At 33.7% G+C, this 23,847-nt stretch overlaps 1 protein-coding gene across 4 annotated transcripts; it reads right to left on the reverse strand.

The window, feature by feature from the left end:
• Positions 1-325: 325 nt before the first annotated feature.
• Positions 326-22,508, reverse strand: LOC123685051 (proton-coupled amino acid transporter-like protein pathetic). 4 transcript variants are annotated; one of them, XM_045624622.1, is made up of 6 exons: positions 22,339-22,508; positions 6,873-7,080; positions 5,344-5,584; positions 4,923-5,280; positions 2,993-3,174; positions 326-1,426 (listed from the first exon to the last, which is right to left on the reverse strand). In XM_045624622.1, the coding sequence occupies exons 1-6, from the start codon at positions 22,414-22,416 to the stop codon at positions 1,000-1,002; spliced, it is 1,494 nt and encodes a 497-aa protein (XP_045480578.1). In that variant the 5' UTR covers positions 22,417-22,508; the 3' UTR covers positions 326-999. The 4 variants fall into 4 exon arrangements, with proteins under 4 accessions (XP_045480578.1, XP_045480580.1, XP_045480579.1 ...); XM_045624624.1 differs by lacking the exon at positions 22,339-22,508 and adding an exon at positions 16,338-16,560; XM_045624623.1 differs by lacking the exon at positions 22,339-22,508 and adding an exon at positions 11,079-11,336.
• Between the last annotated feature and the right edge of the window lie 1,339 nt (positions 22,509-23,847).

Genomic DNA, 23,847 nt, shown 5'->3' on the forward strand with positions numbered 1-23,847 from the left:
TTAATAAAAGACTTGGAGTCGACATAAAGAGTTTCTTCTTTTTCCTTTATACTTATTATACCTCCAATGAGTTAAGAAGTATTACGTTTTTTTCTACACATTTTGATTCCAAAGACGATCCACTATAATTCCAAGGTTTATTCAAAAGTATAGTGTTGGGGAATAAATACCCTGGCTCGAAATTTGAACAACCCTTTTATAATCCAAACATTCTGGCTTCCTCAATGTACTTTGGATATACTCTACTTACTAGTTCAATCAAGAGGAGCGACTTGCATGGCCAGCTGAAGCTAGTAGTTTATTCAGACATAAAAAAAAACTCATGGAGAGGTATATGATATATTTTATATGTTAAAATAAATACATTCACGGATAAATAATTACATATGCTACATTTTTACAATATAAGGAATACTGTCACATTAGACATTTTGAATCGAATAATACGTAGATTCCAATACTACTTCTTATGGGGGTTGGGAATATAACAATTAAAAACTTCTATAAAAAGCACATCTGCAAAATATACTCTTCAAAACAATTTGCTATATAAAACTTAAGAATCAACGATATGTCTTCACTTCGATTAAAAAGATGCAGAATTTATTGTCGTGATAGCTTATTGTCTCATTTTTCAGATCAAATCGAACATTCTCACAGTGATACCCAATCTTTCTGAGAATTCTGCCTTACATTATTCGACACAGTCAGCTTTGCCGTATATCACATTCTTCTATTCTATAATGTCGATTTGCCGTCCGCAAATCCATACAGAACAAGATTAAAATCCAACATGTACACAGTACATAATATAACAAGATGATCTGTTTTATCCGGTTTGGAGCTAAGGTTTTTTTATAACACTGAATATAGACAAACCTGAGGCCCAGCTAGATGTTGGCAATTTGAATAAATAATAATAGATATATGTATTATCTACGCACTTGGTTTGAAAATCACAGATATGTTAAACGGAAAATAAAATCAGGTACCTGAATTTCACTCCAAAGTCATGATATTTATAACGGCCGAGTATGTGCCGAAAAAGAAGCCGATAAAGCCGAAAATGATGATGAATATGTCTTTCCATACGATGTAATTGTATTCACCCCATCGATCAGGGTAACAGGCCAATATTTCAACCATTGGTGGGAATATTAGAGCTAGGGCTGAACTGCTAAAAGCCCCAACCAAGGTTATAACTGCCCCTAGGTTGGGCACTGCAACGGCCAACAGAAAGGTCAAAAAGATCAGTATCGTTCTTGTGGTGTATTCGGCTATTAGACTTTCGTTGCTATCATCGCATTTGTCCCTGGTCAACTTACTCTTCAGTGGCGGCCAAATTATATTGAAGGGGACATAGAATTGTAGAGGGAAGGAGAAGAAGATAGCGATGGCCATCATCAAGCGTACCATTTGTGCCAATCTGAAAAAATAAAGATGGGTTGTAGTCTTCGTATAGAACCTACTCGAATCGAAAACATTCTTAAAATTTGTTTCAGTTCAATAACGCTTTCAAGATGTTTCTTGAATATCTTGAAGGGGTTATAAAAGCTATTTAACGAAGGAGAAAGATAACTTTTGGTGTTTGCATGTGGTAAGGTTATAGTTATTCGATAGTGTTACTCGTTCATTTTCACCTCGAAAAATCGAAGAATGATTGTCGAAAAACCTCTCCATCCTCAACGTGTTACTATTTGGTCACGGTTTTTGGGCTAGTGGTGTGATTGGACCTTAATTATTCGAAAATGTGGCAGGTGCAGCTGTTACCCTGAATGGATTCCACTACTGAACTATGATAAATGATTTTTAAGCCCAGAATTAGAAGATATCAATATGGTAAAGGGTGTTTTTTTTCGAGGTATATAACTTTAAGTTGGCATTACTGTTCAAGATAGCGACCGATTTAATAGCTGTTAAGTGATTTATTCTCAGTTTGGTTTGACAATTCATCATGAATAGACTCACGCTTGAGCAACGCTTGCAAATAGTGCAATTTTATTTCGAAAATAATGGTTTCTGTGCGGAATACGTATCGCGCACTACCATTTTATCTTATTTAGCGATGAAGCGCACTTCTGATTGAATGGCTACGTCAACAAACAAAACTGCCGCATTTGGAGTGAAGCTACTCCTCAAGTGTATGTCGAAAAACCGTTACATCCAGAAAAACTGACTGTTTGGTGCGCTTTATGGGCTGGTGGAATCATTGGTCCGTACTTCTTCAAAAACGATGATGGCCAGAACGTTACAGTCAATGGTGATCGGTTTAGAGCCATGATTACTAACTTTTTCACTCCTGAATTGAACAACCATGATGTCCAGGAGCTGTGGTTCCAACAAGACGGCGCAACATGTCACACAGCTCGTGCCACAATCGATTTTTATTGAAAGACACGTTTGGTGACCGCCTAATTTCACGTTTTGGACCTGTGAATTGGCCTCCAAGATCTTGTGATTTAACACCGCTAGACTACTTTCTGTGGGGCTATGTAAAGTCATTGGTCTATGACCGTCTATGCGGATAAGCCACTAACCCTTGACCATTTGGAAGTCAACATTCGCCGTGTTATTGCCGATATACGGCCACAAATGTTGGAAAAAGACATCGAAAATTGGACGTCCAGATTGGACTACATCCGAGCCAGCCGTGGCGGTCATATGCCAGAAATCATATTTAAAATGTAATGCCACAAGATTATCTTGCGAATAAATAAAATTCATGTCAATCGAATAATCCATCGTTGTTTTATTGCAATTTAAAATTCTATAGCTCTAAAAAAACACCCTTTACATAAGTTAGGTTAGGTTAGGCGTTTTTTATAACCGAAATTGGGAGATATAGATTTAGGACGTAGGTTATTCACTCGACAAAAATTGAGTTGAAGAATGTCTTCCTTCTATACCTTTTATGCCACTCAGTAATAGATCTAGCAATGTTTATACCTACAAATTAAATTATTGCATTTTAATCTCTATAATAAGTACTTACAAGTCATTTGGAGGCAAGTAGAGAGTGACGCTTCCTAAATCACATTTGTCCCCGTATTTCAAATAGCCAAAAAATCCCACTGCTGTATAGAGACATGTTGTGAACACCATTCCTGTATTCAAAACCCCATTCCATCCACCAAAAGCACATGGTGTTCTCATGTTATTCTCCAAGGGCAAGATCTAGAAGATGATGAGAGGTTAATACATGTTTGCAGCATCAGAAGTCGATGATAAAGATAAACGGAAAGGGTCTGACAGAATATCTCAAATGATTGAAAAAAGCCGTTGAAAATCAAGAGGTTTCATTTTGAGTAGCCCCTATAACTGGGCAGCTGTCACATTTCAAGGTGTCATATTATGACATCCGACAAGTAAAAAATACACCATTATTAATGGAAACCTACATGCTTCAATAACAGATTGAAATTGTTAAAATTCACTACAAATATGGTGAAAATTTTGAAGTCATTGTTCTCAAAACTAAAGCATCTTTGGGTTATCGCGAAGCACCTTTTCGGTCAGCAATAATGTAACTGGTGGGAAAATTAAATCAGTTGGAATAAGTTAGTGATGTAAAGAATCGAAACCGTGTGCGTCACTCAAGAACAACTGAGAATATTAAAAAATTTGGAATTAATATTTCTCAAGCACTCTTCCAGTATATTCAGCTCTATATTGCCTATTGCTTCTTCGAATTTGGAAAATCCGAAATTTGATAATTCAATAAACAATGTTCAAAATAGTATTCTCTATTCTTAAATATACTCGTACCAAAAAATTGGGCGAAGTCAATATCATTGTTCGTTTAGATTTGCCACATATTTCTCCATATAAAGGGTGTTTTTTTCGAGGTATATAACTTTAAGATGGCGACCGATTTAACAGCTGTCAAGTGATTTATTCTCAGTTTGGTTTGGCAATTCATCAAATTTAGCCAAAAGATTATCAAGTAAGACGAAGATTCGTCGAATGGGCCCAAAATGAGATTGCCGTTGTTCTCGATTTTCATTAGCGATGAATTTTGTTTAGCGATGAAGCGCACTTCTGGTCGAATGGCTACGTCAACAAACAAAACTGCCGCATTTGGAGTGAAGCTAATCTTCAAGTGTATGTCGAAACACCGTTACATCCAGAAAAACTGACTGTTTGGTGCGCTTTATGGGCTGGTGGAATCATTGGTCCGTACTTCTTCAAAAACGATGATGGCCAGAACTCACAGTCAATGGTGATCGGTATAGAGCCATGATTACTAACTTTTTCATTCCTGAATTGAACAACCATGATGTCCAGGAGCTGTGGTTCCAACAAGACGGCGCAAGACGTCCAGATTGGACTACATCCGAGCAAGCCGTGGCGGTCATATGCCAGAAATCATATTTAAAATGTAATGCCACAAGATTATCTTGCGGATAAATAAAATTCATGTCAATCGAATAATCCATCGTTGTTTTATTGCAATTTAAAGTTCTATAGCTCTAAAAATAACACCCTTCACATAACTACATGTTTATACATATATAGAATTAGTATCATTGTTTTCGGATAAAAAGTATTTGTAAGCATCGTTGAATCTCAATACTAAATTGAAGTGAACAAAAATATCGAGTTAGAATGGAAATTATGAAAGTAATAAAATTATTTCATGTCGTTCATTTAATGACTAATAAAATGAGAAAACAATGATTAACTATCGATCGGAATATTGAGAACTTTGATGGAGGTTTTAGTTCTAAATATATTTAGAACCATTGTAAGAAAGAATGCACATTAAAAATTTTGTTATAGACTTAAACGGATTTTTCTTTTTGTATAAGTTTGATTCTATAAATCAACATATAATATTTCTTTTGCTAGAAACATTATCCTTCTGCTTTTATTAACATTGCCCTGAATTATGTTTAAAATAGAAACAAAATGAAGAAACTTACCACTCCGATGCCCTCAAACGCATAAACAGCAGTTCCAAAGAATAGGGCCAACGATTGCGGTTGTCCAATCGTTTTAATGCTTTCTATAGAAGGTACGTTGTGCAGAAGATAACCGAAGATAATAACCAAGCCCGCAGTCATCAGTAGAGAGGCCACCAGCGAAAAAGGCGTCAGAAATTTCAGATTTCTAATCCAGTTCAACAGTACCAACGGTACCAACAAAAACGTGAGAAACCAGAAGAAGTCGATGTCGTAGAAGTAGTGCTTCACAACCTCTTGAAGATTGGCTGCGACGAACACAAAATAAACGCAACAAAAACCCATCTGGGTGATGCAGAGGAAGATATTCGTCATACACCTGAAACAGAAGATTGAAATGTAAAGATGGCTGTATGGGGACAGATCAGAAAACTGTACTTACCTAGCTGCAGAAGAGTACCTTTGTATCCACTTGGGGCCTCTCTCGAAGGATTTCTCCATGACATCAGCAAAACTGAGGGAGCAACCGCCACAGTCTTTGCCTAAATGATGCGCAACTCCAATCATTATGTGCATACAATGTGTGCAAACGGCGCCCATCATAAGGGTGCCAAATAGACCAATTATCCAGCCTGCGTTTCTAAAAGCATCTGGCATGGCTAAAATTCCGGTACCGATATTACCTGAAATAGATTTGGAATTAATATAAATTGTTTGCTAAAATCCCCATAAAATTGGTGTTATTTGAAGAGTTTAATAACACCAGAAGATCATTTACTTAACATAGCCCTATAAAAAGTAATCGAGGGACGTTAAGTCGCACGAAGGAGGGGGCCAGTAAACAGGACCACTTCAATAAATAAAGTTGTAATCAAATTGATTGTATGGCAAATCTTGAAAGATATGAAAACCGATGATGCCAACTCTAATGGATGTATTGGTGAATAGTTAATGGCTTGAGGATTGCCATTGCTCCATATACGGAAATTTTGCTTGCTGACGAAGCCATTTAACTAAAAATGAGCTCAATCCTAAACACAATTTTTATAAATGCCAGTTTCAAATAAACCCAATCAGCAAAAATGCGACGTAAATGATGATCTGTATTTTATAGGCACGTGAGCCATGATCCTTACGTAAAATTGTCCACTTAGTCGAAGGACAAAGGCCAACAAGTTGGGAACAACGCCGTATCGATATTTCGGCGTCTTCTTCAACACTTCGCGCTACAGCTGCAATATTCCCTTTTGGTACGCACATTTCTTTATCTTGTTAATGGTTTTGAATCGAGAAGAGTAAAATTAGTGCGAAAACTATGAGTACATATCTGCACGAATTGCTTATTCGTTAAGCCGATTATGTTGACTATGAAATGGACGAAGTGCTCTACTTTGAGAAGATATTTATTTTCAAAAGTAAAGGTTCTGGCGTTGAATTGCCGAATAGTAAAAAGGAGTAATATCAACACAGTTTGACAACAACCATCAAAACTTCTCATGCAGCTATAAAAACACCATTCAGGGTCGCTGCCAGGAGCGGCATACCGGACATTTTGCCGGGGCGCCAAATTGTAGGGGCGCAAAGACTTTTGCCCTTAAAGAACCACGTTGTCTCTTTACTATGGTCTTACAAATAGAGCGTCGTACTTTTAAACAATGCAGGACGTTTTTTGATGAAATCGACAAAGCGTCGGTTAATAAAGACGAGGGATTTCAAATTGAAAAATACGTTTTCATATGGAATTAAAAAAATGCCTGAAAGGAATAACGAAGGCTCCTTTGAAGAAAATTCGTTCAAAGTAGGCAAAGCAGGGTGGCAAAATTTTATTTTGCCAGGGTTGCGGCCCTGACACCACTTCAGTATAACTATAACCTCAACATGACATTGTTCACGCATGCGAGTTTAGCATTTTCTCAGGTTCAAGGTTACCTATCGATTTTGCGTGGTTCGTGGTTCTCAATTCAGACTTACCTTTAAGCAGATGGACCAGAGTTTCGAAGTTCGATAAAGGATGTTCCAGCTTCCTGTTGATCATGGGATCATCCCAACTCTTATAGAAGGGCGGCTCCTCTTCCATAAAAACGGAAGTTTCTGCGCTCTGATAGTCACTGTCCAGTAAATGTTGTTTTTCGTCGTTTCCATTTTTTCCCACCTGCTTTGGCGAAAGCGCTCGATTTTCCTGAAACAAAAAAGGTGATTATAAGCTAAACCAAGCTATCGTTTAGTGAATTCAGAGAGCTTTGGTGTAGTTGCTGATATGCACTTACTAATGTTACGACGTAAGGTAAAAATTTGAAGCACACAAAATATACGTTAGCCATAAATTGGTGGAAAATTACTGTTGGAGTATTCACTGACGATTTCATTTGAAACGATCACATCATTCCTTGTCTTTTGTTATAGGAGTATCATTTCAATGATTGAATATATTATACCCAACATGTGGACGTCATGTCTTACGTCAAAGAGACACTTTTCAGGAGTCCCCTTACTGTATTTTGTGATCTCTGAGTTTTTAGCACTAGTTTTCCGGACTTAGCATGATATTTTTTAATCCCAATGTCGGTACTTTAAAAATTTTGATCCGGGAATGGTCTCAAGTTATAACGTTCGACTTATTGACGATGAGTTCGTGGTCAAGTTCGATTCTGTCCGTCCGTCCATAAACATGATAATTCTCGAACGAAAAAACCTAAAAACTTGACATTTTCAGGGTACGTTCGGATATCGAATGGGTTCGAGGGCAAAATCCATAGAGTTATGAACATAGAAAAAAAGAGTATATATAAATTTGAATATTTGTAATTCGATATTTTCCCCAAATGTTGATTTATAGTGAGAAGAATGCATATTTGTTTTATTCTGTATCTACTTGCTGAAATCCAAGCTTTGTCATCGGTTGTTTCACGTGATTTAACCAGTTTGAAATTAGTTTTTTGATATTTTCAGGTGTTTATTTGATTATATTACATTACATTATTATTATATAGGTACATATTTTGAGTTAATATGAAACTTGGATCACTATGGGACATAAAAAGTATGTTTTTGTGGAGAAACCCATGAATTGAGAGGAACATCGTATTAAAGCTGATTAATGTTTTGTTTTGATATACATTGGCGTTCGTCTCGTGTTTTGAAACAATTAAATTACATCAGATTCCTACTGATTTTGAGATGAGTTGAAATTTTTGAATATGAACGGGAACACGATTGGGTCAGTTAAATATTAACCTGTATTTTGTAAAGATACTTCCAGTCGAGGTATATTTACTGGTAGGTATAAATCATTTCAGAAAAAAATCATTGTTATGTTATGTTCTATTATAATGAACTAGGATTTTAGTTGGAAATGGTTCCTTCAGTCAGATCAAAAATTCTGTTTGTGTTTCTGATTGAGTACATTTATAGCAATGTATTGAATGATTCATTTATGAATTTGAATTTAACAGTATCCTAATGATGGTTATTGCAATCTTAGCTATTCTATTTTAGTATCTAATCCAACTAACTTAATCATTTCAACTCTACTTTTGAGTTTTAAAACTAAACGCCAGAAAACCAAATCGTCTGGTCATATCAATTTCGGAAGTAATTACGTTATTTTTACATATCAGTGAGGTTTTGCTCACTGAATGTTACGCCTCTGATATTTTCCTCCTTATGTCAAATTTGATTTTTATGAAGGGACCAAAATTCGCGCACTGAAAATGACGTATGTTCCCTCTATCTATGTTTATATAACTCTATGACAAAATCCGACTAGGTCATCAATAAATATGTCTGTTAAGAATTATGTTTTCCTGATTATTTCAAAATTACAGATTCGATAGAAGTACATTTATTTTATATTTACAATATCGGTTGAAAAAAACCTATATTTTAGTGCCAACAGATCCGACCAAAATGTGATTTAGCGTGTTAATATAAAGTAACAACCTGAACATTCAAGCAAAATTTGAAGAAAATTAATATCAGGCTCTGTGCAAAAACCGGAGACTGTGAAAAGAATTGGAAATACAAAATAATTCTGAGATCTGAATTTTTTTTAATAGAAAGAAGATTTTTCCTAATATTCTTTAAACTACTAGGAGTTCACATTTTTCCAGGAAAGTACCTGTTTATGAGATTATTTTAAAATTATATTATATCTAAATGATATGTGTAAAAATCCATATCATTACCTACTGTTAAAAACAATTGAAGAGACTAACCTATTCGTAATGTACCTACTTGAACTTTTCCATGTTCAGAATAGGAGTGTATTATTTGTTTTCGATAATGACTAACAGAAATGACTGCTGAAATTTATCGCTTTGCGGTTGTTCATTTTTTTCATATCATATTTAGAAACACGAACCATTCTATGAACTGAGTATCAAGTGACTAAAATAATGCGAGTTAATTGAAATATCTGCACAAATAAATTCTATAGAACGATAATAATTTTGCAGATTCTGCTCGAGGAATTGTATTTCACTTGAGGGTCTTATTTCCTCACATCAAGAATTTAGTTGGTAGAATTGCTAATTCGGATTTAAAGTCAACTTGTAGGTATACAGAAAAGATTTGGTTTGATGAGTTTTTCATTCATAGTGATAAATTACACTTTATACAGACCAACAAAATGTAGTAGTAGTAGTAGTAGTAACAGTACTTTATTGTTAATAACAAATGGCCATCGACCTAAGATCCTTCAGCCAACAAAATGTTTTGCTGAAAATCCAACAACTGACTTAAGACGTTTACAATGTTCTGATTTTGGAAAACGTCACCATATTTTGGTAACCATCAACCATCATCGATTGGTAAGCTAAGTTTAAACGTGGAGAAATGAGCACCGAAGACGTCGAATGCAGCGGACGCCCAAAAAATGCTGTAACCGACGAAAACATTAAAAAAGTTCACAAAATAATTTTGAATGACCTTAAAGTGCAGTTGATCGAGATAACAAACATTGTGAAGATATCATCTGAACGTGTACATCATATCATTCACGAATATTTGTACATGAGAAAGCTGTGTGCAAAATGGGTGCCGCGCGAGCTCACAATCGATCGAAAGCAACAACGTGTTAATGATTATAAGCAGTGTTTGAAGCTGTTTAAGTGCAATAAACCTGAATTTTTGCGTCGATATGTGACAATGGATGAAACATGGCTCCATAATTTCACTCCAAAGTCCAATCGACAGTCAGCTGAGTGGACTGCACACGATGAACCGAATTCAAAGCGAGAAAAAACACAGTCGACTGGCGAGGTTATGGCATCAGTATTCTGGGATGCGCAAGGTATAATATTCATTGATAACTCCAAAAGGGCCGGACCATAAATTATTATATAGCGTTATTGGATCGTTTAAAGGATGAAATTGTTAAAAAACGGCCCCATTTAAAGAAAACAAAAAAGATGCTGTTTCATCAAGACAATGCACCGTGTCACAAATCATTGAAACAATGGCAAAATTGGGCTTCGATTTGCTTCTGCATCCACCGTATTGGCCAGATCTGGCCCCCAGCGACTTTTTCCTATTCTCAGACCTCAAAAAAATGCTCGCTGGAAAGAAATTTAGCGCCAATTAAGAAGTAATCGCCGAAACTGAGGCCTATTTTGAAGCGAAATGGTATCAAAAAGTTGGAAGATCGCTATAATCGCTGTATCGCCCTCGAAGGCAGCTATGTTGATTAATAAAATCGAATTTAACCATAAAAATGTGTTTTACCATGATATGCTGGGGACTTTTCAATTGACCTGTTAGTGCGTCGAAGTTGAAAAATGGCATTTTTTTAAAGTAATATTTCTCGTAGGTACTTACCCATAAGGTAATCAAGTAGACTCAATAAACTTTTATAATTCATACTATGATTTACAGACATATACCTAGCTGAAATATGTTTCAAAAAGGAGAATAGAGGTGATTTTCGAGTTGAAATCTTTGATTCTTTTGGTCTTTACTTGACGAATGTTCGTCTTAAAATAATGAATAAAAACAATATTTTACTTCCGCTATTTATATTTTTATGACAATAATTGTTTCCTCATACCATATCTTTAGCTGTTCACTAACAATTAGGTACCTGCAGAAGTCATGATATGACGAAACAATTGTCGTAGAAATAAAATAGCGAAAGTAAAATATTGTTTTTATTAATAACTACATTGAAATATGTTCTTTTACCTTACATAAACCCCTAGATTTCAGTTTATAGTCCTTATTGGATTCCATGGTGCAAAAATGTCACTTCAACATGTTGATTGTTGGAAAACACTGAGAAAACTCGGAAATATATGAAAATAATAATTCTTTTCGCCGATGTTACCGTTTATAATCATCAGACCAGGAAAGTGTCCAAGGTAACTAACTGTATAATAATGGAAACCGGCAAGTATGACCCAGTGCACCTGCGTAGGTTGGTAATCGGAGTTACGCTAGAGTACAGCGGTATCTCAGGGACTTTTCATCAATTTGATGTAAATGATAATAAAAGGGAATAGTCCTTATCTGTGGGTAGAGGCGCAATGTAGATTAGAAAAATATAAATTTTCCGCGTTTGACTATTGAATATGGAGAGCGCAATCATCCTTCTCAGCCGGTGGAATTAGATTTCAACAAAATTCGAGTTCTATGGCGGGTATCACAAAATCAGAATGCATAGAAAGTATTGTGTTGATTGTCATCATGATCAACTTGTTTCTGTGTTCAATTTATACAGTAATAAACTCAGATAGAGGGAGTATACGAGTATACGCAATCTTTACATGTCCCCAACATGGTTAGATTACGTTGTCGGATTGTGATATATTTTCAAATCCACAATTTTACTATATCATTATGAATGTATATTATATTGAATGAAATATATTTATTTGGATGATTCCCGATTAAATATGCAAATTTGAATATTTGGAATCTGATATCTTTCCTAATTGTCGAATTTATAATAAGCAGAATATTTATTATTTTCTGCATCTAAAATCTGCTGAAATCCAAGGTTTGGCAACTTTTGCTCTCCTTGTGTCATCGGATGTTCCACATCGTTTGGCTCACTTGAAACTTGTTTTCTGAATTTCTGATATATTTAGGTATTTATGTCAATATATTTTGAGTTAATATGAAACATTGATTCACTATGGGACATAAGAAGTACGTTCTTTGTGATGAAACTCGCAAATTGAGTGAAATATCGTATCACTGATATATTTTCATTTCCACGCGCTTCATGTCAAATTTGATAGTTCATGTTGGGGACAAAATTTGCTTACTGAAAATTACATATGCTCTCTGTATCTATATTTATTATCTACTCTGAGGTTTACTCCCTATATCTATTTTTATTACTCTATGGTTAATTCAATTGATTTGACACTTAAAATGTAAATGATGAGGAGGGTGTGTTAAGGTATGTCACAAGTAGAGTCAGTTTCATACTCTATCAATTCGTTGCTTGAATCAAAGGAGAGAGAGAAACATCATTTATATGAAGCGGAAAAATAAGAGTAATTCAAAGGCAACAATAATTTATAGAGGCCCTGTAGTTTGACTCGCGTAGAAGTCGAAATTATAATTAAAATAATTCGTCAACTTGTCTTCTAATGCCTTCTTCAAAAAATGTTTCATTACTGCAGCAGAGCCCCATTTTTAATAGTTTCAGAGTAAATTTTTATGGATTTTATTAGGTTTCCAAAAATAATCTTTAAATGAATAATACGTTTTACCCACACGGGTTTAGATCTTCTATTGTATCAGCTCGGATATCAGATAAAATGATAAATATTGAAATTTGAATTTTTTCTTGAGGATAATGAATACAATTATTAGACAGCTTGTCTAGCCTTGTTATTTATGTTTGTGCAAAAAGCCGCTGTTAAGGGTGAAGAACATTTTTTATCATTGACCCTAACAAAAACAAAATCACAACATATTGTCCTAATAAGATAAACTTTCACGACTAATATTTGATAAGTAATTTTCCACGACCATTATCAAAAAAAAAAGAGTAACATTCTCTGTGTTCACCATTTCCACTGAACAGCCATGTGCACGCGAAAGATAAATATTATCTAATATGAATCGTTTTAGAATGATTACAATTAATTACATTTGGTTTTGATAAGTTGCTGCTAAAATGTTGGAAAGGAATGCTGTGCTTTGAATAATGTCATTTTTAACGTGTTATCAACCAACAATTATCGCCAACGTTATGTATTTATCATCCAAAAAATATCTCAAAAACAATGGAGTTTTCCAATCACGAAGTGTCTGTTAGAATTAGTAACTTTCTGGACGAAGAAGTTTAACTTGATAATAATTTGTTATAGTACGGAGTTCTGTTCTGTTTTCCCTTAAAAAATATACTTATTATAAGCAGGTTGCATTTTTTAGGGTGATGATCCACAAAAAATTAAGGGTCTTCAAATAATTGAAGTTGTGGGAAATGTGAGCTCTCGTCCTTCAACATACAGACCGAGTTTTTTTGCATGCATCCATAGAATATTAATTCAAAGCTTCGTGCAGAATTTCGCGTAATAACCATAAAAAATTCAAGCAAAATATGGAAGGAAGGAAAGCATTGAAGTGAAGTCTAGAGCTGTTGAGAGCTCGATCATTCTCGCCAACTGCAACCGTACTGACCACATATGTATATACCTAAATACAGTTATGAAGGGTGTTTTTTTTAGAGCTATAGAACTTTAAATTGCAATAAAACAACGATGGATTCTTCGATTGACATGAATTTTATTTATCCGCAAGATAATCTTGTGGCATTTCATTTTAAATATGATTTTTGGCATATGACCGCCACGGCTGGCTCTGATGTAGTCCAATCTGGACGTCCAATTTTCGATGACTTTTTCCAACATTTGTGGCCGTATATCGCAATAACACGGCGAATGTTGTCTTCCAAATGGTCAAGGGTTTGTGGCTTATCCGCATAGACCAATGACTTTACATAGCCCCACAGAAAGTAGTCTAGCGGTGTTAAATCACAAGATCTTGGAGGCCAATTCACAGATCCAAAACGTGAAATTAGGCGGTCACCAAACGTGTCTTTCAATAAATCGTTTGTGGCACGAGCTGTGTGACATGTTGCGCCGTCTTTTTGGAACCACAGCTCCTGAACATCATGGTTGTTCAATTCAGGAATGGAAAAGTTAGTAATCATGGCTCTATACCGATCACCATTGACTGTGAGTTCTAACCATCATCGTTTTTGAAAAAGTACAGACCAATGATTCCACCAGCCCATAAATCGCACCAAACAGTCAGTTTTTCTGGATGTAACTATGTTTCGACATACACTTAACGATTAGCTTCACTCCAAATGCGGCAGTTTTGTTTGTTGACGTCGCCATTCAACCAGAAGTGCGCTTCATCGCTAAACAAAATAAAATGGACGTAGTGCGCGATACGTATTCCGCACAGAACCATTATTTTCGAAATAAAATTGCACTATTTGCAAGCGTTTTTCAGGCGTGAGTCTATTCATGATGAATTGCCAAACCAAACTTAGAATAAATCACTTGACAGCTGTTAAATCGGTCGCCATCTTGAACAGTAATGCCAACTTAAAGTTATATACCTCGAAAAAAAACAGCCGTTATATGATAACTTATACTTATATACAGTTATCTGCTCGGTTATGTGGTTTCCAAATTTGCAATTGGCGTATTTTTGAACGCTCGTTTTCTGAAAGAAATCGGCTTTCCAATGCAATTTTTAAAAATAATACAAAATCGGTTGAATGCATCATTAAAATTTTGTCATTAGGTCCGAGATAATTGAATTGCATAATTGCTCAATGATATGATAACATAAGGGTTAAAGTTAACTGGTATCTATAAATTGGTTATGAAGTAATCTCCATGACATTGGAATATTATTCAAGATATTTGATACATGCTACTCTTCTGTTTATCAACATAATATTTTTATGATACCTAATTTGAAGTGGCATTGCTAAAATATTAATTAGATCGCCAAACACTCATTTAAATGCATGTACTGAGTGTGCCTTAAACTTAATCAGCAAGACTACCTAATTCATTGGTAATTTATATTGAATAGATTAAAATGAATTATTATTTATTTTCCTCACGAAACTAATTATTATATCTGTAAGAGTTCGAATCAAAATAGAAAACGTCTCGATAAACTGGCCAAATCTTAACTTATAATGAATTTTAAAGGCTAAAGTTAAAACATCCAATACATTCGTGAATGAAAATGAAAAAAAATGATGACATTACCACACTGAATAAAATATTCAGTTCTGCCCACTAGTAGACCCAATATATTAGAACTATAAAAGACCAGCATTGAGAAAATTTCGAAGTAGCAACAATAAAAGTGCTTAGAACCATTACAAGAATAAGGCACCCGAATAATATACTTCACACAATCCTCCAAACGACTTACTCTATTCAAGCGCCAAGATTTAACCAATAAGATCCAGAGTCCAGACTGAATAAGTGAATACACTTTCAACCAGATTTGTTGAAAAACTCAAAAAACAAGACGATGTATTAGCCCTCTACCAAGATGATATCAACAACAGCTCCTCAAGAAAACACCCAAGACAGATCTTTAAAATATATTTGGAAAAACATGAAAATTATAATTTTTTTAATAACCAAGCATGTGAAAACAATGTTTTTGAAAGAACAGGCTGAAGGACCCAAAGTCTATGGCCATTTGGTCCGCAATATATGACTATTAAATTAAATTATCATATAAATATTATTATAAAAAAAAATTAATACTTATGTATTTCAGAATTCAAGACTGGAGTTCTTTATTCTTCTATTTGATTACTTTGAAATAATAAAGGGATATTATTTCTGTCGCTGATAATAATATTTTCGTTGAATTACAGAACTTGAAATCTCGAAAAAAAGTTGAAATAAAAGCACTTTTTATAAAATTCATATATTCAGTTGTGTAATAAATATACATAAGCATTTCCTTTAATTTATCATTAATTTTATTGGACTAAAACGGAAATGGGAACTTGAAAGAAGGCACTGCTACACAATTACTCTTCTCTTGCAATAAGGAACAAAGAAATCCTTCCTTGAATGGAGTAAATCATTCGAGAATTTCTAGGATATACTACTGTTACTTAATTAAAAGTAATTGAATTAATATTCTGTTCGAATTGAAAGTAGCTAACAATAGAGCAGTGCAACACAATTGAACACCTTTTGTAATGAAGAACAAAGAAATCCTTTCTTAAATAGATCGAATCATTTCATCCTAGGATACAGGTACTTACTATTTTCTCTTAGTACAATATTGCACCCTGCATAAATTGAAAATATGTAATAAGATTCAACAAATACCTACTCACATGGTGCAATAAATCAAAACAAAAAAAACAAAAATCAAATTGAATTAAACGCTAATACATTTAATGAATGAATACACTACAACACTTACTTCATAGTAATCGTCAATCGTTCCATAATGGGTAGGCATTCTGAATATTCCTTGTATTTACTCAATTTAGGAAATAACAATAAACACAGTATTCTTGTTCAACGTCAGATCTTCTCTCTGTTGTTATTCAACTAGAAATGCCGGTATTAGAGAAAGATAACCAAACCCGCATAAAATTGGAGCAGTAACGTCCACACAACCGATACTCGGATACTAGACAGTACTCCTTACCCCCACTTTATATATATATATATGCTCAATAATCATTCTGGTGATAGCTCTTCAGAACTGGAAGAAATTAAAGAGTGTTAATTGAACGTGTAAATTTCCACTGTACTGAAAAATGTTATTGGTTTAATCCAATTCTGATGATTAGGATTGTCTGGAGTTCAGAATTCGCTGAACTCATTTGGTTTTGGTTGATTATTTCTATTAATTTCATAGTGTGATTTGAATAGTAAACGTTTTTGTATAAACAATCGTAAAGTTGAATAAAATAATCTGTCAATCTATCCTGTAGAGATCTTCTCGCAAAACTATTTGTGATATTTATATCGCTTTCATTTTGGCAATTCTTCAACCCTTCCTACAGATAAATTGAAAAAATTCAAAACATATCGTTCTCCAAAAGATAGGTATTCTGTGGTTCAGATCAGATTATCGGATTAGAAATATAATATGAATTTTTCCCTTGTGGAAGTTTCATAGCTGAATATTTGAATAATACAATTTATCATTTCATATGCCTCTTGAAAAATTTCAGTAAAATCTGATGGAAAATTACACAAAATTTTATTTTATTTTTTTTTACAATGAATGTTTTAGCGAACCCAATCGTTTAATAACAAATAACAGACATTTGGACGAAATTCTATGCTGTTCCCTTGAGACAATCGCGCAAAAATGATAACACGAAAATTTCACAGGATAAATTATTTTACCGCGAGGCTCTAGCCTCTAGCCGTAATAGTTTGGGAGTTATGATTTTTTAAAAATTTTATTTGGATTCCGAATAATTTCTTCTTAGTCAAATCCAGAACCATGATTTTTTGCACTAGTGTTGGGATGTTCTATGTCATAGGGAAAATGATAAGCCAAAGCATAGTTCAGTATTTTGCCTGAAAATAGACATTATTTTCTCTATTATAAAGTAAATGTAGATTTTTTTGTATAGTCTCTAGTGCATTATTTTATAGTATATAAAATAAAATAGAAGACTTCAGAATTCCCCTTGAATTTACACCAATTGTTGATTATTCCAAAAAATAATCTTTTTTCATTGAATCTATGCCATATCAGAAACCATTAATCAAATCGAAAATATCTGCAAAATTGACATGTTACCAGTATAAAAGGATAATTAAGGATATTCGCGATATCTAAATCATTACATTCTCACTACAAATATGAGAATAAATAAAATCAATAAAAACCGGTCAAGGTTGAAAAATACTTAACAGATCAAATATGCAAAAGCAAATTTACCCCAGCGACAATTAATTGTTTTTGTATTAAGTTTCAGTTTCTTATTTTCCATGATCTTTGGGTATATATAGATTTATCTCATATAGACACTCTTAAACATTCTAACTGATGCCAAAATTTGCAATTCAATAGATATCCAGAATGAACGAATATTAATAATAGTGAATTATCAGTTAAAGAACATAAAATCGTTTGTATTATTATATTATAAAGATACACCTGCATATAATGATGTAAGTAGGTATGTAAGTGAACAAACTTCAAAATAATATAAAATAATATGTATATTCGGATTATCATAAGGAATTTGTATCTAAATCAATTTCAGAATTTTGTAAAATTATTCCACTCATTGCTTTAGCTATTTACTTGCATATGTAGTACAAATTCTATTATAGAATTCGATTTCGAACATATCCCTGAATGTTCATACAATACTCGTATACCTATGCACAAGGAAGACCCAAAAGGCTTCACACGAATTGTAGGGGAAAATTACAATCACTCATTAACTTTAGAGTGAGTAATATTAATCAAATATCAACCCAGTGGAATATTCCACTGGGTTCAATGTCACAGACTTTATTGAAGCACCCTCCACAGTGGCGTAGTAATGAATAGGCCTGATGAATCACAAATATATATGTATGTTTCGATAAACATGATATGCATAAGATATTATTAAAATTATAATATCGATAAAATCATCATGATTATTTTGATTGAAGTGTATAACTCAACAAAAATTCTTAAAAAAGCGGTATTTATATTACATTGTAAATGAACCAGATTGTTTCTTGAACCGTACTATAATATTATTGAAATTAGAAAGTAAATTGAGTTCACTTTCATGCTATCTACATTTTCGTTAATTAATTTTGGCTCTTTATCTTGAATAAAAGCTTCTTTGGATGTTAAGTAGACTATTTCCTAAATTCCAAGAATTTGAAGAAAAAAAACGAATTGAAATATCTACAAATTTGACAATGAAATTCGAAATTTATATGTTTGGTTATTTTTTTTGTATATTATCTGCAAATAAAGTTTATTATTATTATTATTATTTTATGTAATTTATCAACAGATACCTACCTACGTCACTGAATAGCGAAAAAAATCTTCGAATCTAGCAGCAAATGGAAAATTCCACTGTGAACAATTCTATATAATAAATCATAATATTAACTATTTAACACTCTTAATGTTAATCTTATATCATTCCTTATAGATTTGAATGATAGATGCCTCTATTAGGCCTACTTTCTTCTATGTACTTAGGAAAAATATGATAAGGTTAGCGAAAGATTAGAATTCGAAAATTCAAACAATTGAAATTTCATCTAAAAGAGCCAATCATGAAAATTCTTATCTAAAATTTCAGCTCATATCGGGCATTATGAAAATATAATGAAGTAAAGTATTCTTCAGAACAATGTCTTTTTTTTGGGGGGGAACGAAAAAGCATATTAAAATATTTTATACTAAAATACGGCCTTTTGAAATTTGGTTTTCCTGATAATTTCAAAACCACGAATTTGGTGAAGATGTGAACGTATTGATTGTGAAATAACAATTCTAAGCTTCGTTCAAAATTTCTTGTTGGCGGCGTACCTAAACCCTTGTGAAATCCGAGAAGAATATTAAAAAAAAATCCCGATATTCACGTGATCATGAAATCGACGGATATGAAATAACATAATATGTTCATAGAAATTTCAAGAAAAATATTGGAAAAAAAATACCCCAAATTTCCGTGACAACAGATTTGATTGGGATGATAAGATTTTGCTTGATTTTGCTTATCTAATAAATATTCCAAATTTTTGCTTTTGAGTCGTCTTCTATCGTGAAGAAAGAGATGATCACAATATTTGTCCACCGAGATTTTGTGATTTAACCCCTTCTATTCTTTTTTCTTTGTGGCCACGTGAAAGATAAGGTCAATGCCAATGCTTCACAATCGATTCAAGATCTGTTTTATATCAGAATGAAACCTCTTATTGGAAAACCCTCCATATGCCTATTTCTCCAAGGGCGCATGAATCAACGAGAGCTCAAAAGCTCACGACTTCACGTCAAAATGATATATGTTCATTTTTCAACTTGAATATAAATATTAATTCCTTGTGAGATCCACACTGTATATCACTCTGATTTTTATTCCGCGTGAAGATAGTCTCGGGTTAAATTCATACGTAATATTCGTTCAAGTATTTGAGATAAGTTCAAGCGAAAGACGAAAGTATTCACAAATAAACAAAATTTTTTCGAATATCTTGAGTATTGGGTCAGTGTTTATCTAGGGAATGTAATTCAGGTTATTTCGTTCTATAGCTGAAGACATTTCCTGTTTGATAAAGACTCCTTTGTGAGAAATATCATAAAAAACGTTTAATAATTTTCTATGCACCAAAATTGACTATTTGTAGTGAGTAATGAGTTGGGACTATAATCTTTGGGATTTTTTTTCAAATTTCATTCATTTTCCTGAGGAAATTTCGCACTTTATGCACAGCTAAAAGACCTTGGCACTGTAATAAGTGAGCAATGAGACAGAGCGCAAGAAATTAAAAGTTCCAAAGACGAGGTGAGGACGGTTTTTCAACGAAACGAATGTCATTTTCAAGAGCCACAACATATCCCTTTGAAGAAGCCAAAAGTGAAGTACCTAAAAACTAAATGTCCCCTCCAAATTATTGCATACTATAGAATCCTGGACACTCACAGAAGCCACCACGAAAACACTGGAAGAATTTTAAATGTGTCTATACATGTAAGAGAATGCTCAAAACAACACGGTTAACTTACATAGCAAATAGAAGTGCTTAAAAGAAAAAATATCAACAAGTCAAATAAGCCGTTAAGAAAAAAAAAACTATAATAGAAGACAAAGTAATGGATAAAAGAGCACCCAGAAGGAGAAGAATGGTTGCGAAATTTGATTTGGGAAAAAGTCAGCAGGACTATTTCGAGCTACTACCAACAAAGTTATGATCGCTAACATCTGAAACGGATAGGTACCTGAAGACTAAGAATAAGAAAATCAAGATATATCTAATAGTAAGCATCTAATTGCTTAATATTAGAATATTTTTCCTTGAGCGAATATATATGGAAAATAATCGAATAAAATTAGTAATATTTTTACACTAGTAGCCTAAGCTACTAGAAAAGAAAATTCAAGCCATGAAGTGTTGAGGATAAAAGTCAAGAGATCATATTATGAGGAATATTGAAGATTATTAATTATGGTCTGATAATAATGATAATACTCAAAAGGATATTTTATTTCATTGCCCCCAATAATAAATATTTAAAGACAAATGTATATTATTTTGTCGGGAAGCTTTTATAATAATCTCAATCATTAAATAATATACGAAATCTACTGTTTATACTTCGATCGATATACCTTGAATTCTAAGAATTTATCAGAATATTCCAGAAATCTATATCGAACATTTTTATCAGGTGAATTCACTATAATTTATATCTATCTTCTGAATTCTTTGAGGTCAATGAATTAACTCGACAAATATGATTCATAGGGTTGACTATTTGAACATTTGTGACTTCAAACACAGTTATTTTCCATCACGAATTGGCTTATATTTGTTATATGTATTATTATTTATATTAGAAACCATATCATAAATAATTGTAACTCCCTATTATGTACTATGATTAGTAATTGAAGATTTAATGAAAATAATAGATTAAAGGTAATAATAATATATGATGCCGAACTTTTTCAGCTACTATAATTCGTTTTGTACTGATTTTCGAATGAAAAAATTTCAAGAACATTCTACCATCATTTAAATAGCTAAATAAATTAAAAATTTCATTAGATTAGGACATAAGACTTATATATTTATAAGATATATTTCTTCAATTATTGGGAAAATAAAAGTTAATATCAGTACAACTCTCGGTATAACTATAGAACCGATTTTGCCTATGAACTCTTCGGCAACTGGTCTGACATAGAATTTATTATGACCTCGAATTCTTCATCAGTCAGTCGAACACAAACATTTGAGAACACTCTCGGCTAGAAATTCGAAACTTACAACTTGTGCAAAAAAATTAGAGATAGGTACAAGATATTGTTTCAATCAAAATTACGAAAATCTACATATTGAAAATGAAATATTGTATGTATTTTAGTATTCGAGGAGATGCTTTTCCATTGTACTGATAGTCATAAAGTTAGTAGATACCTTATAAGAGTAGTATAAGGATTATCCTTCCTTTACCTTACCTTTATACACCAACTGACCAAGCAGCAATCTAGAATTAAATGAAAATAATGGAATTTAAATGTTTCATTTGTTAAAATATCTCGGAAAATGAGAGTTCTTAATGATTTCACCATTATTTATAGTAGGTAATTCCATATTCCGCCGCAACAAGTGGAAAATGAGGTTAGGAATTTCACGACTCGAAATCACAACACGACCAAAAAAGTCCCGAACACACCACCATCAATAAAAAAAAATTGTGAAATATTTACGTGAAGCTGTATGGATGTAGTAGAAGTGGATTCCTTCATCCTGCTATCAGGTTCTGTGTAGGATCTTGCCAACGACATCCTGAATTCACTTCAAGCATTTGTTAAATTTGCGAAAAATCCCATTTGTGGTTTTCAAGACTAGAGTCCTAACAGCAGCACTTTTTGAACGAGTTTCCACTTACACGTAATTTGCATTTTAATCTTTGGCAGAACGGTTTTAGTTGTATCGGTTTGAACGAGATAACGTGACTTCTATTCACCAGAAGTGTAATACGAACTTGCTGAGGGTAGAGATCGATATGGGTAGACGAAGAGCGGCTGTGCCATTTTTCGTGAATTTCTGTCGGAGCTTAGGACGTGAATTCTCTTAGGAAAAATTAGAGCATCGCTTTAGGGGAGTTAAAATGAGAAAGAACAAAGTCATCAGTATTCAGTTTTAGTTGTGAACTACTTTTGATTGGATTCTGTATCTTCAGCCTCAAAAATCCCATCATTCCTAAATTATTCACTCTTGCAAATTAGGAGAACGGACAAAATCTGTCAGAGCTAGTAACGGGTGTTTTTTTTCGAGGTATATAACTTTAAGTTGGCATTACTATTCAAGATGGCGACCGATTTAACAGCCGTCAAGTGATTTATTCTCAGTTTGGTTCGGCAATTCATCATGAATAGACTCACGCCTGAACAACGCTTGCAAATAGTGCAATTTTATTTCGAAAATAATGGTTCTGTGCGGAATAAGTATCGCGTACTACGTCCATTAGCGATGAAGTGCACTTCTGGTAGGAATGGCTACGTCAACAAACAAAACTGCCGCATTTAGAGTGAAGCTAATCCTCAAGTGTATGTCGAAACACCGTTACATCCAGAAAAACTGACTGTTTGGTGCGCTTTATGGGCTGGTGGAATCATTGGTCCGTACTTCTTCAAAAACGATGATGGTTAGAACTCACAGTCAATGGTGATCGGTATAGAGCCATGATTACTTACTTTTTCATTCCTGAATTGAACAACCATGATGTCCAGGAGCTGTGGTTCCAACAAGACGGCGCAACATGCCACACAGCTCGTGTCACAAACGATTTATTGAAAGACACGTTTGGTGACCGCCTAATTTCACGTTTTGGACCTGTGAATTGGCCTCCAAGATCTTGTGATTTAACACTGCTAGACTACTTTCTGTGGGGCTATGTAAAGTCATTGGTCTATGCGGATAAGCCACAAATCCTTGACCATTTGGAAGACAACATTCGCCGTGTTATTGCATTTTTTATTTGAAATAGAATGAAATAGCATGTGCATACGTTGAAGTAGCGCTCTGAGTAAATCTGATATTTTGTGTTGAATTTTGCCGAATTAATTTTCGTGAACTGTTTTAGAGGAAGTACATTTGTTTTGGCCACATTTGGTGAATGATATATATATATTATTAATTAGTAATATATTAATATTTTGAAGTTAATCGACTCGATTGATCGGGAGATTAATCGCTTATCTTCAGTCTCTCCA

This window comes from Harmonia axyridis, chromosome 7, assembly GCF_914767665.1.
Source record: "Harmonia axyridis chromosome 7, icHarAxyr1.1, whole genome shotgun sequence".
NCBI classification, from domain to species: domain Eukaryota; kingdom Metazoa; phylum Arthropoda; class Insecta; order Coleoptera; family Coccinellidae; genus Harmonia; species Harmonia axyridis.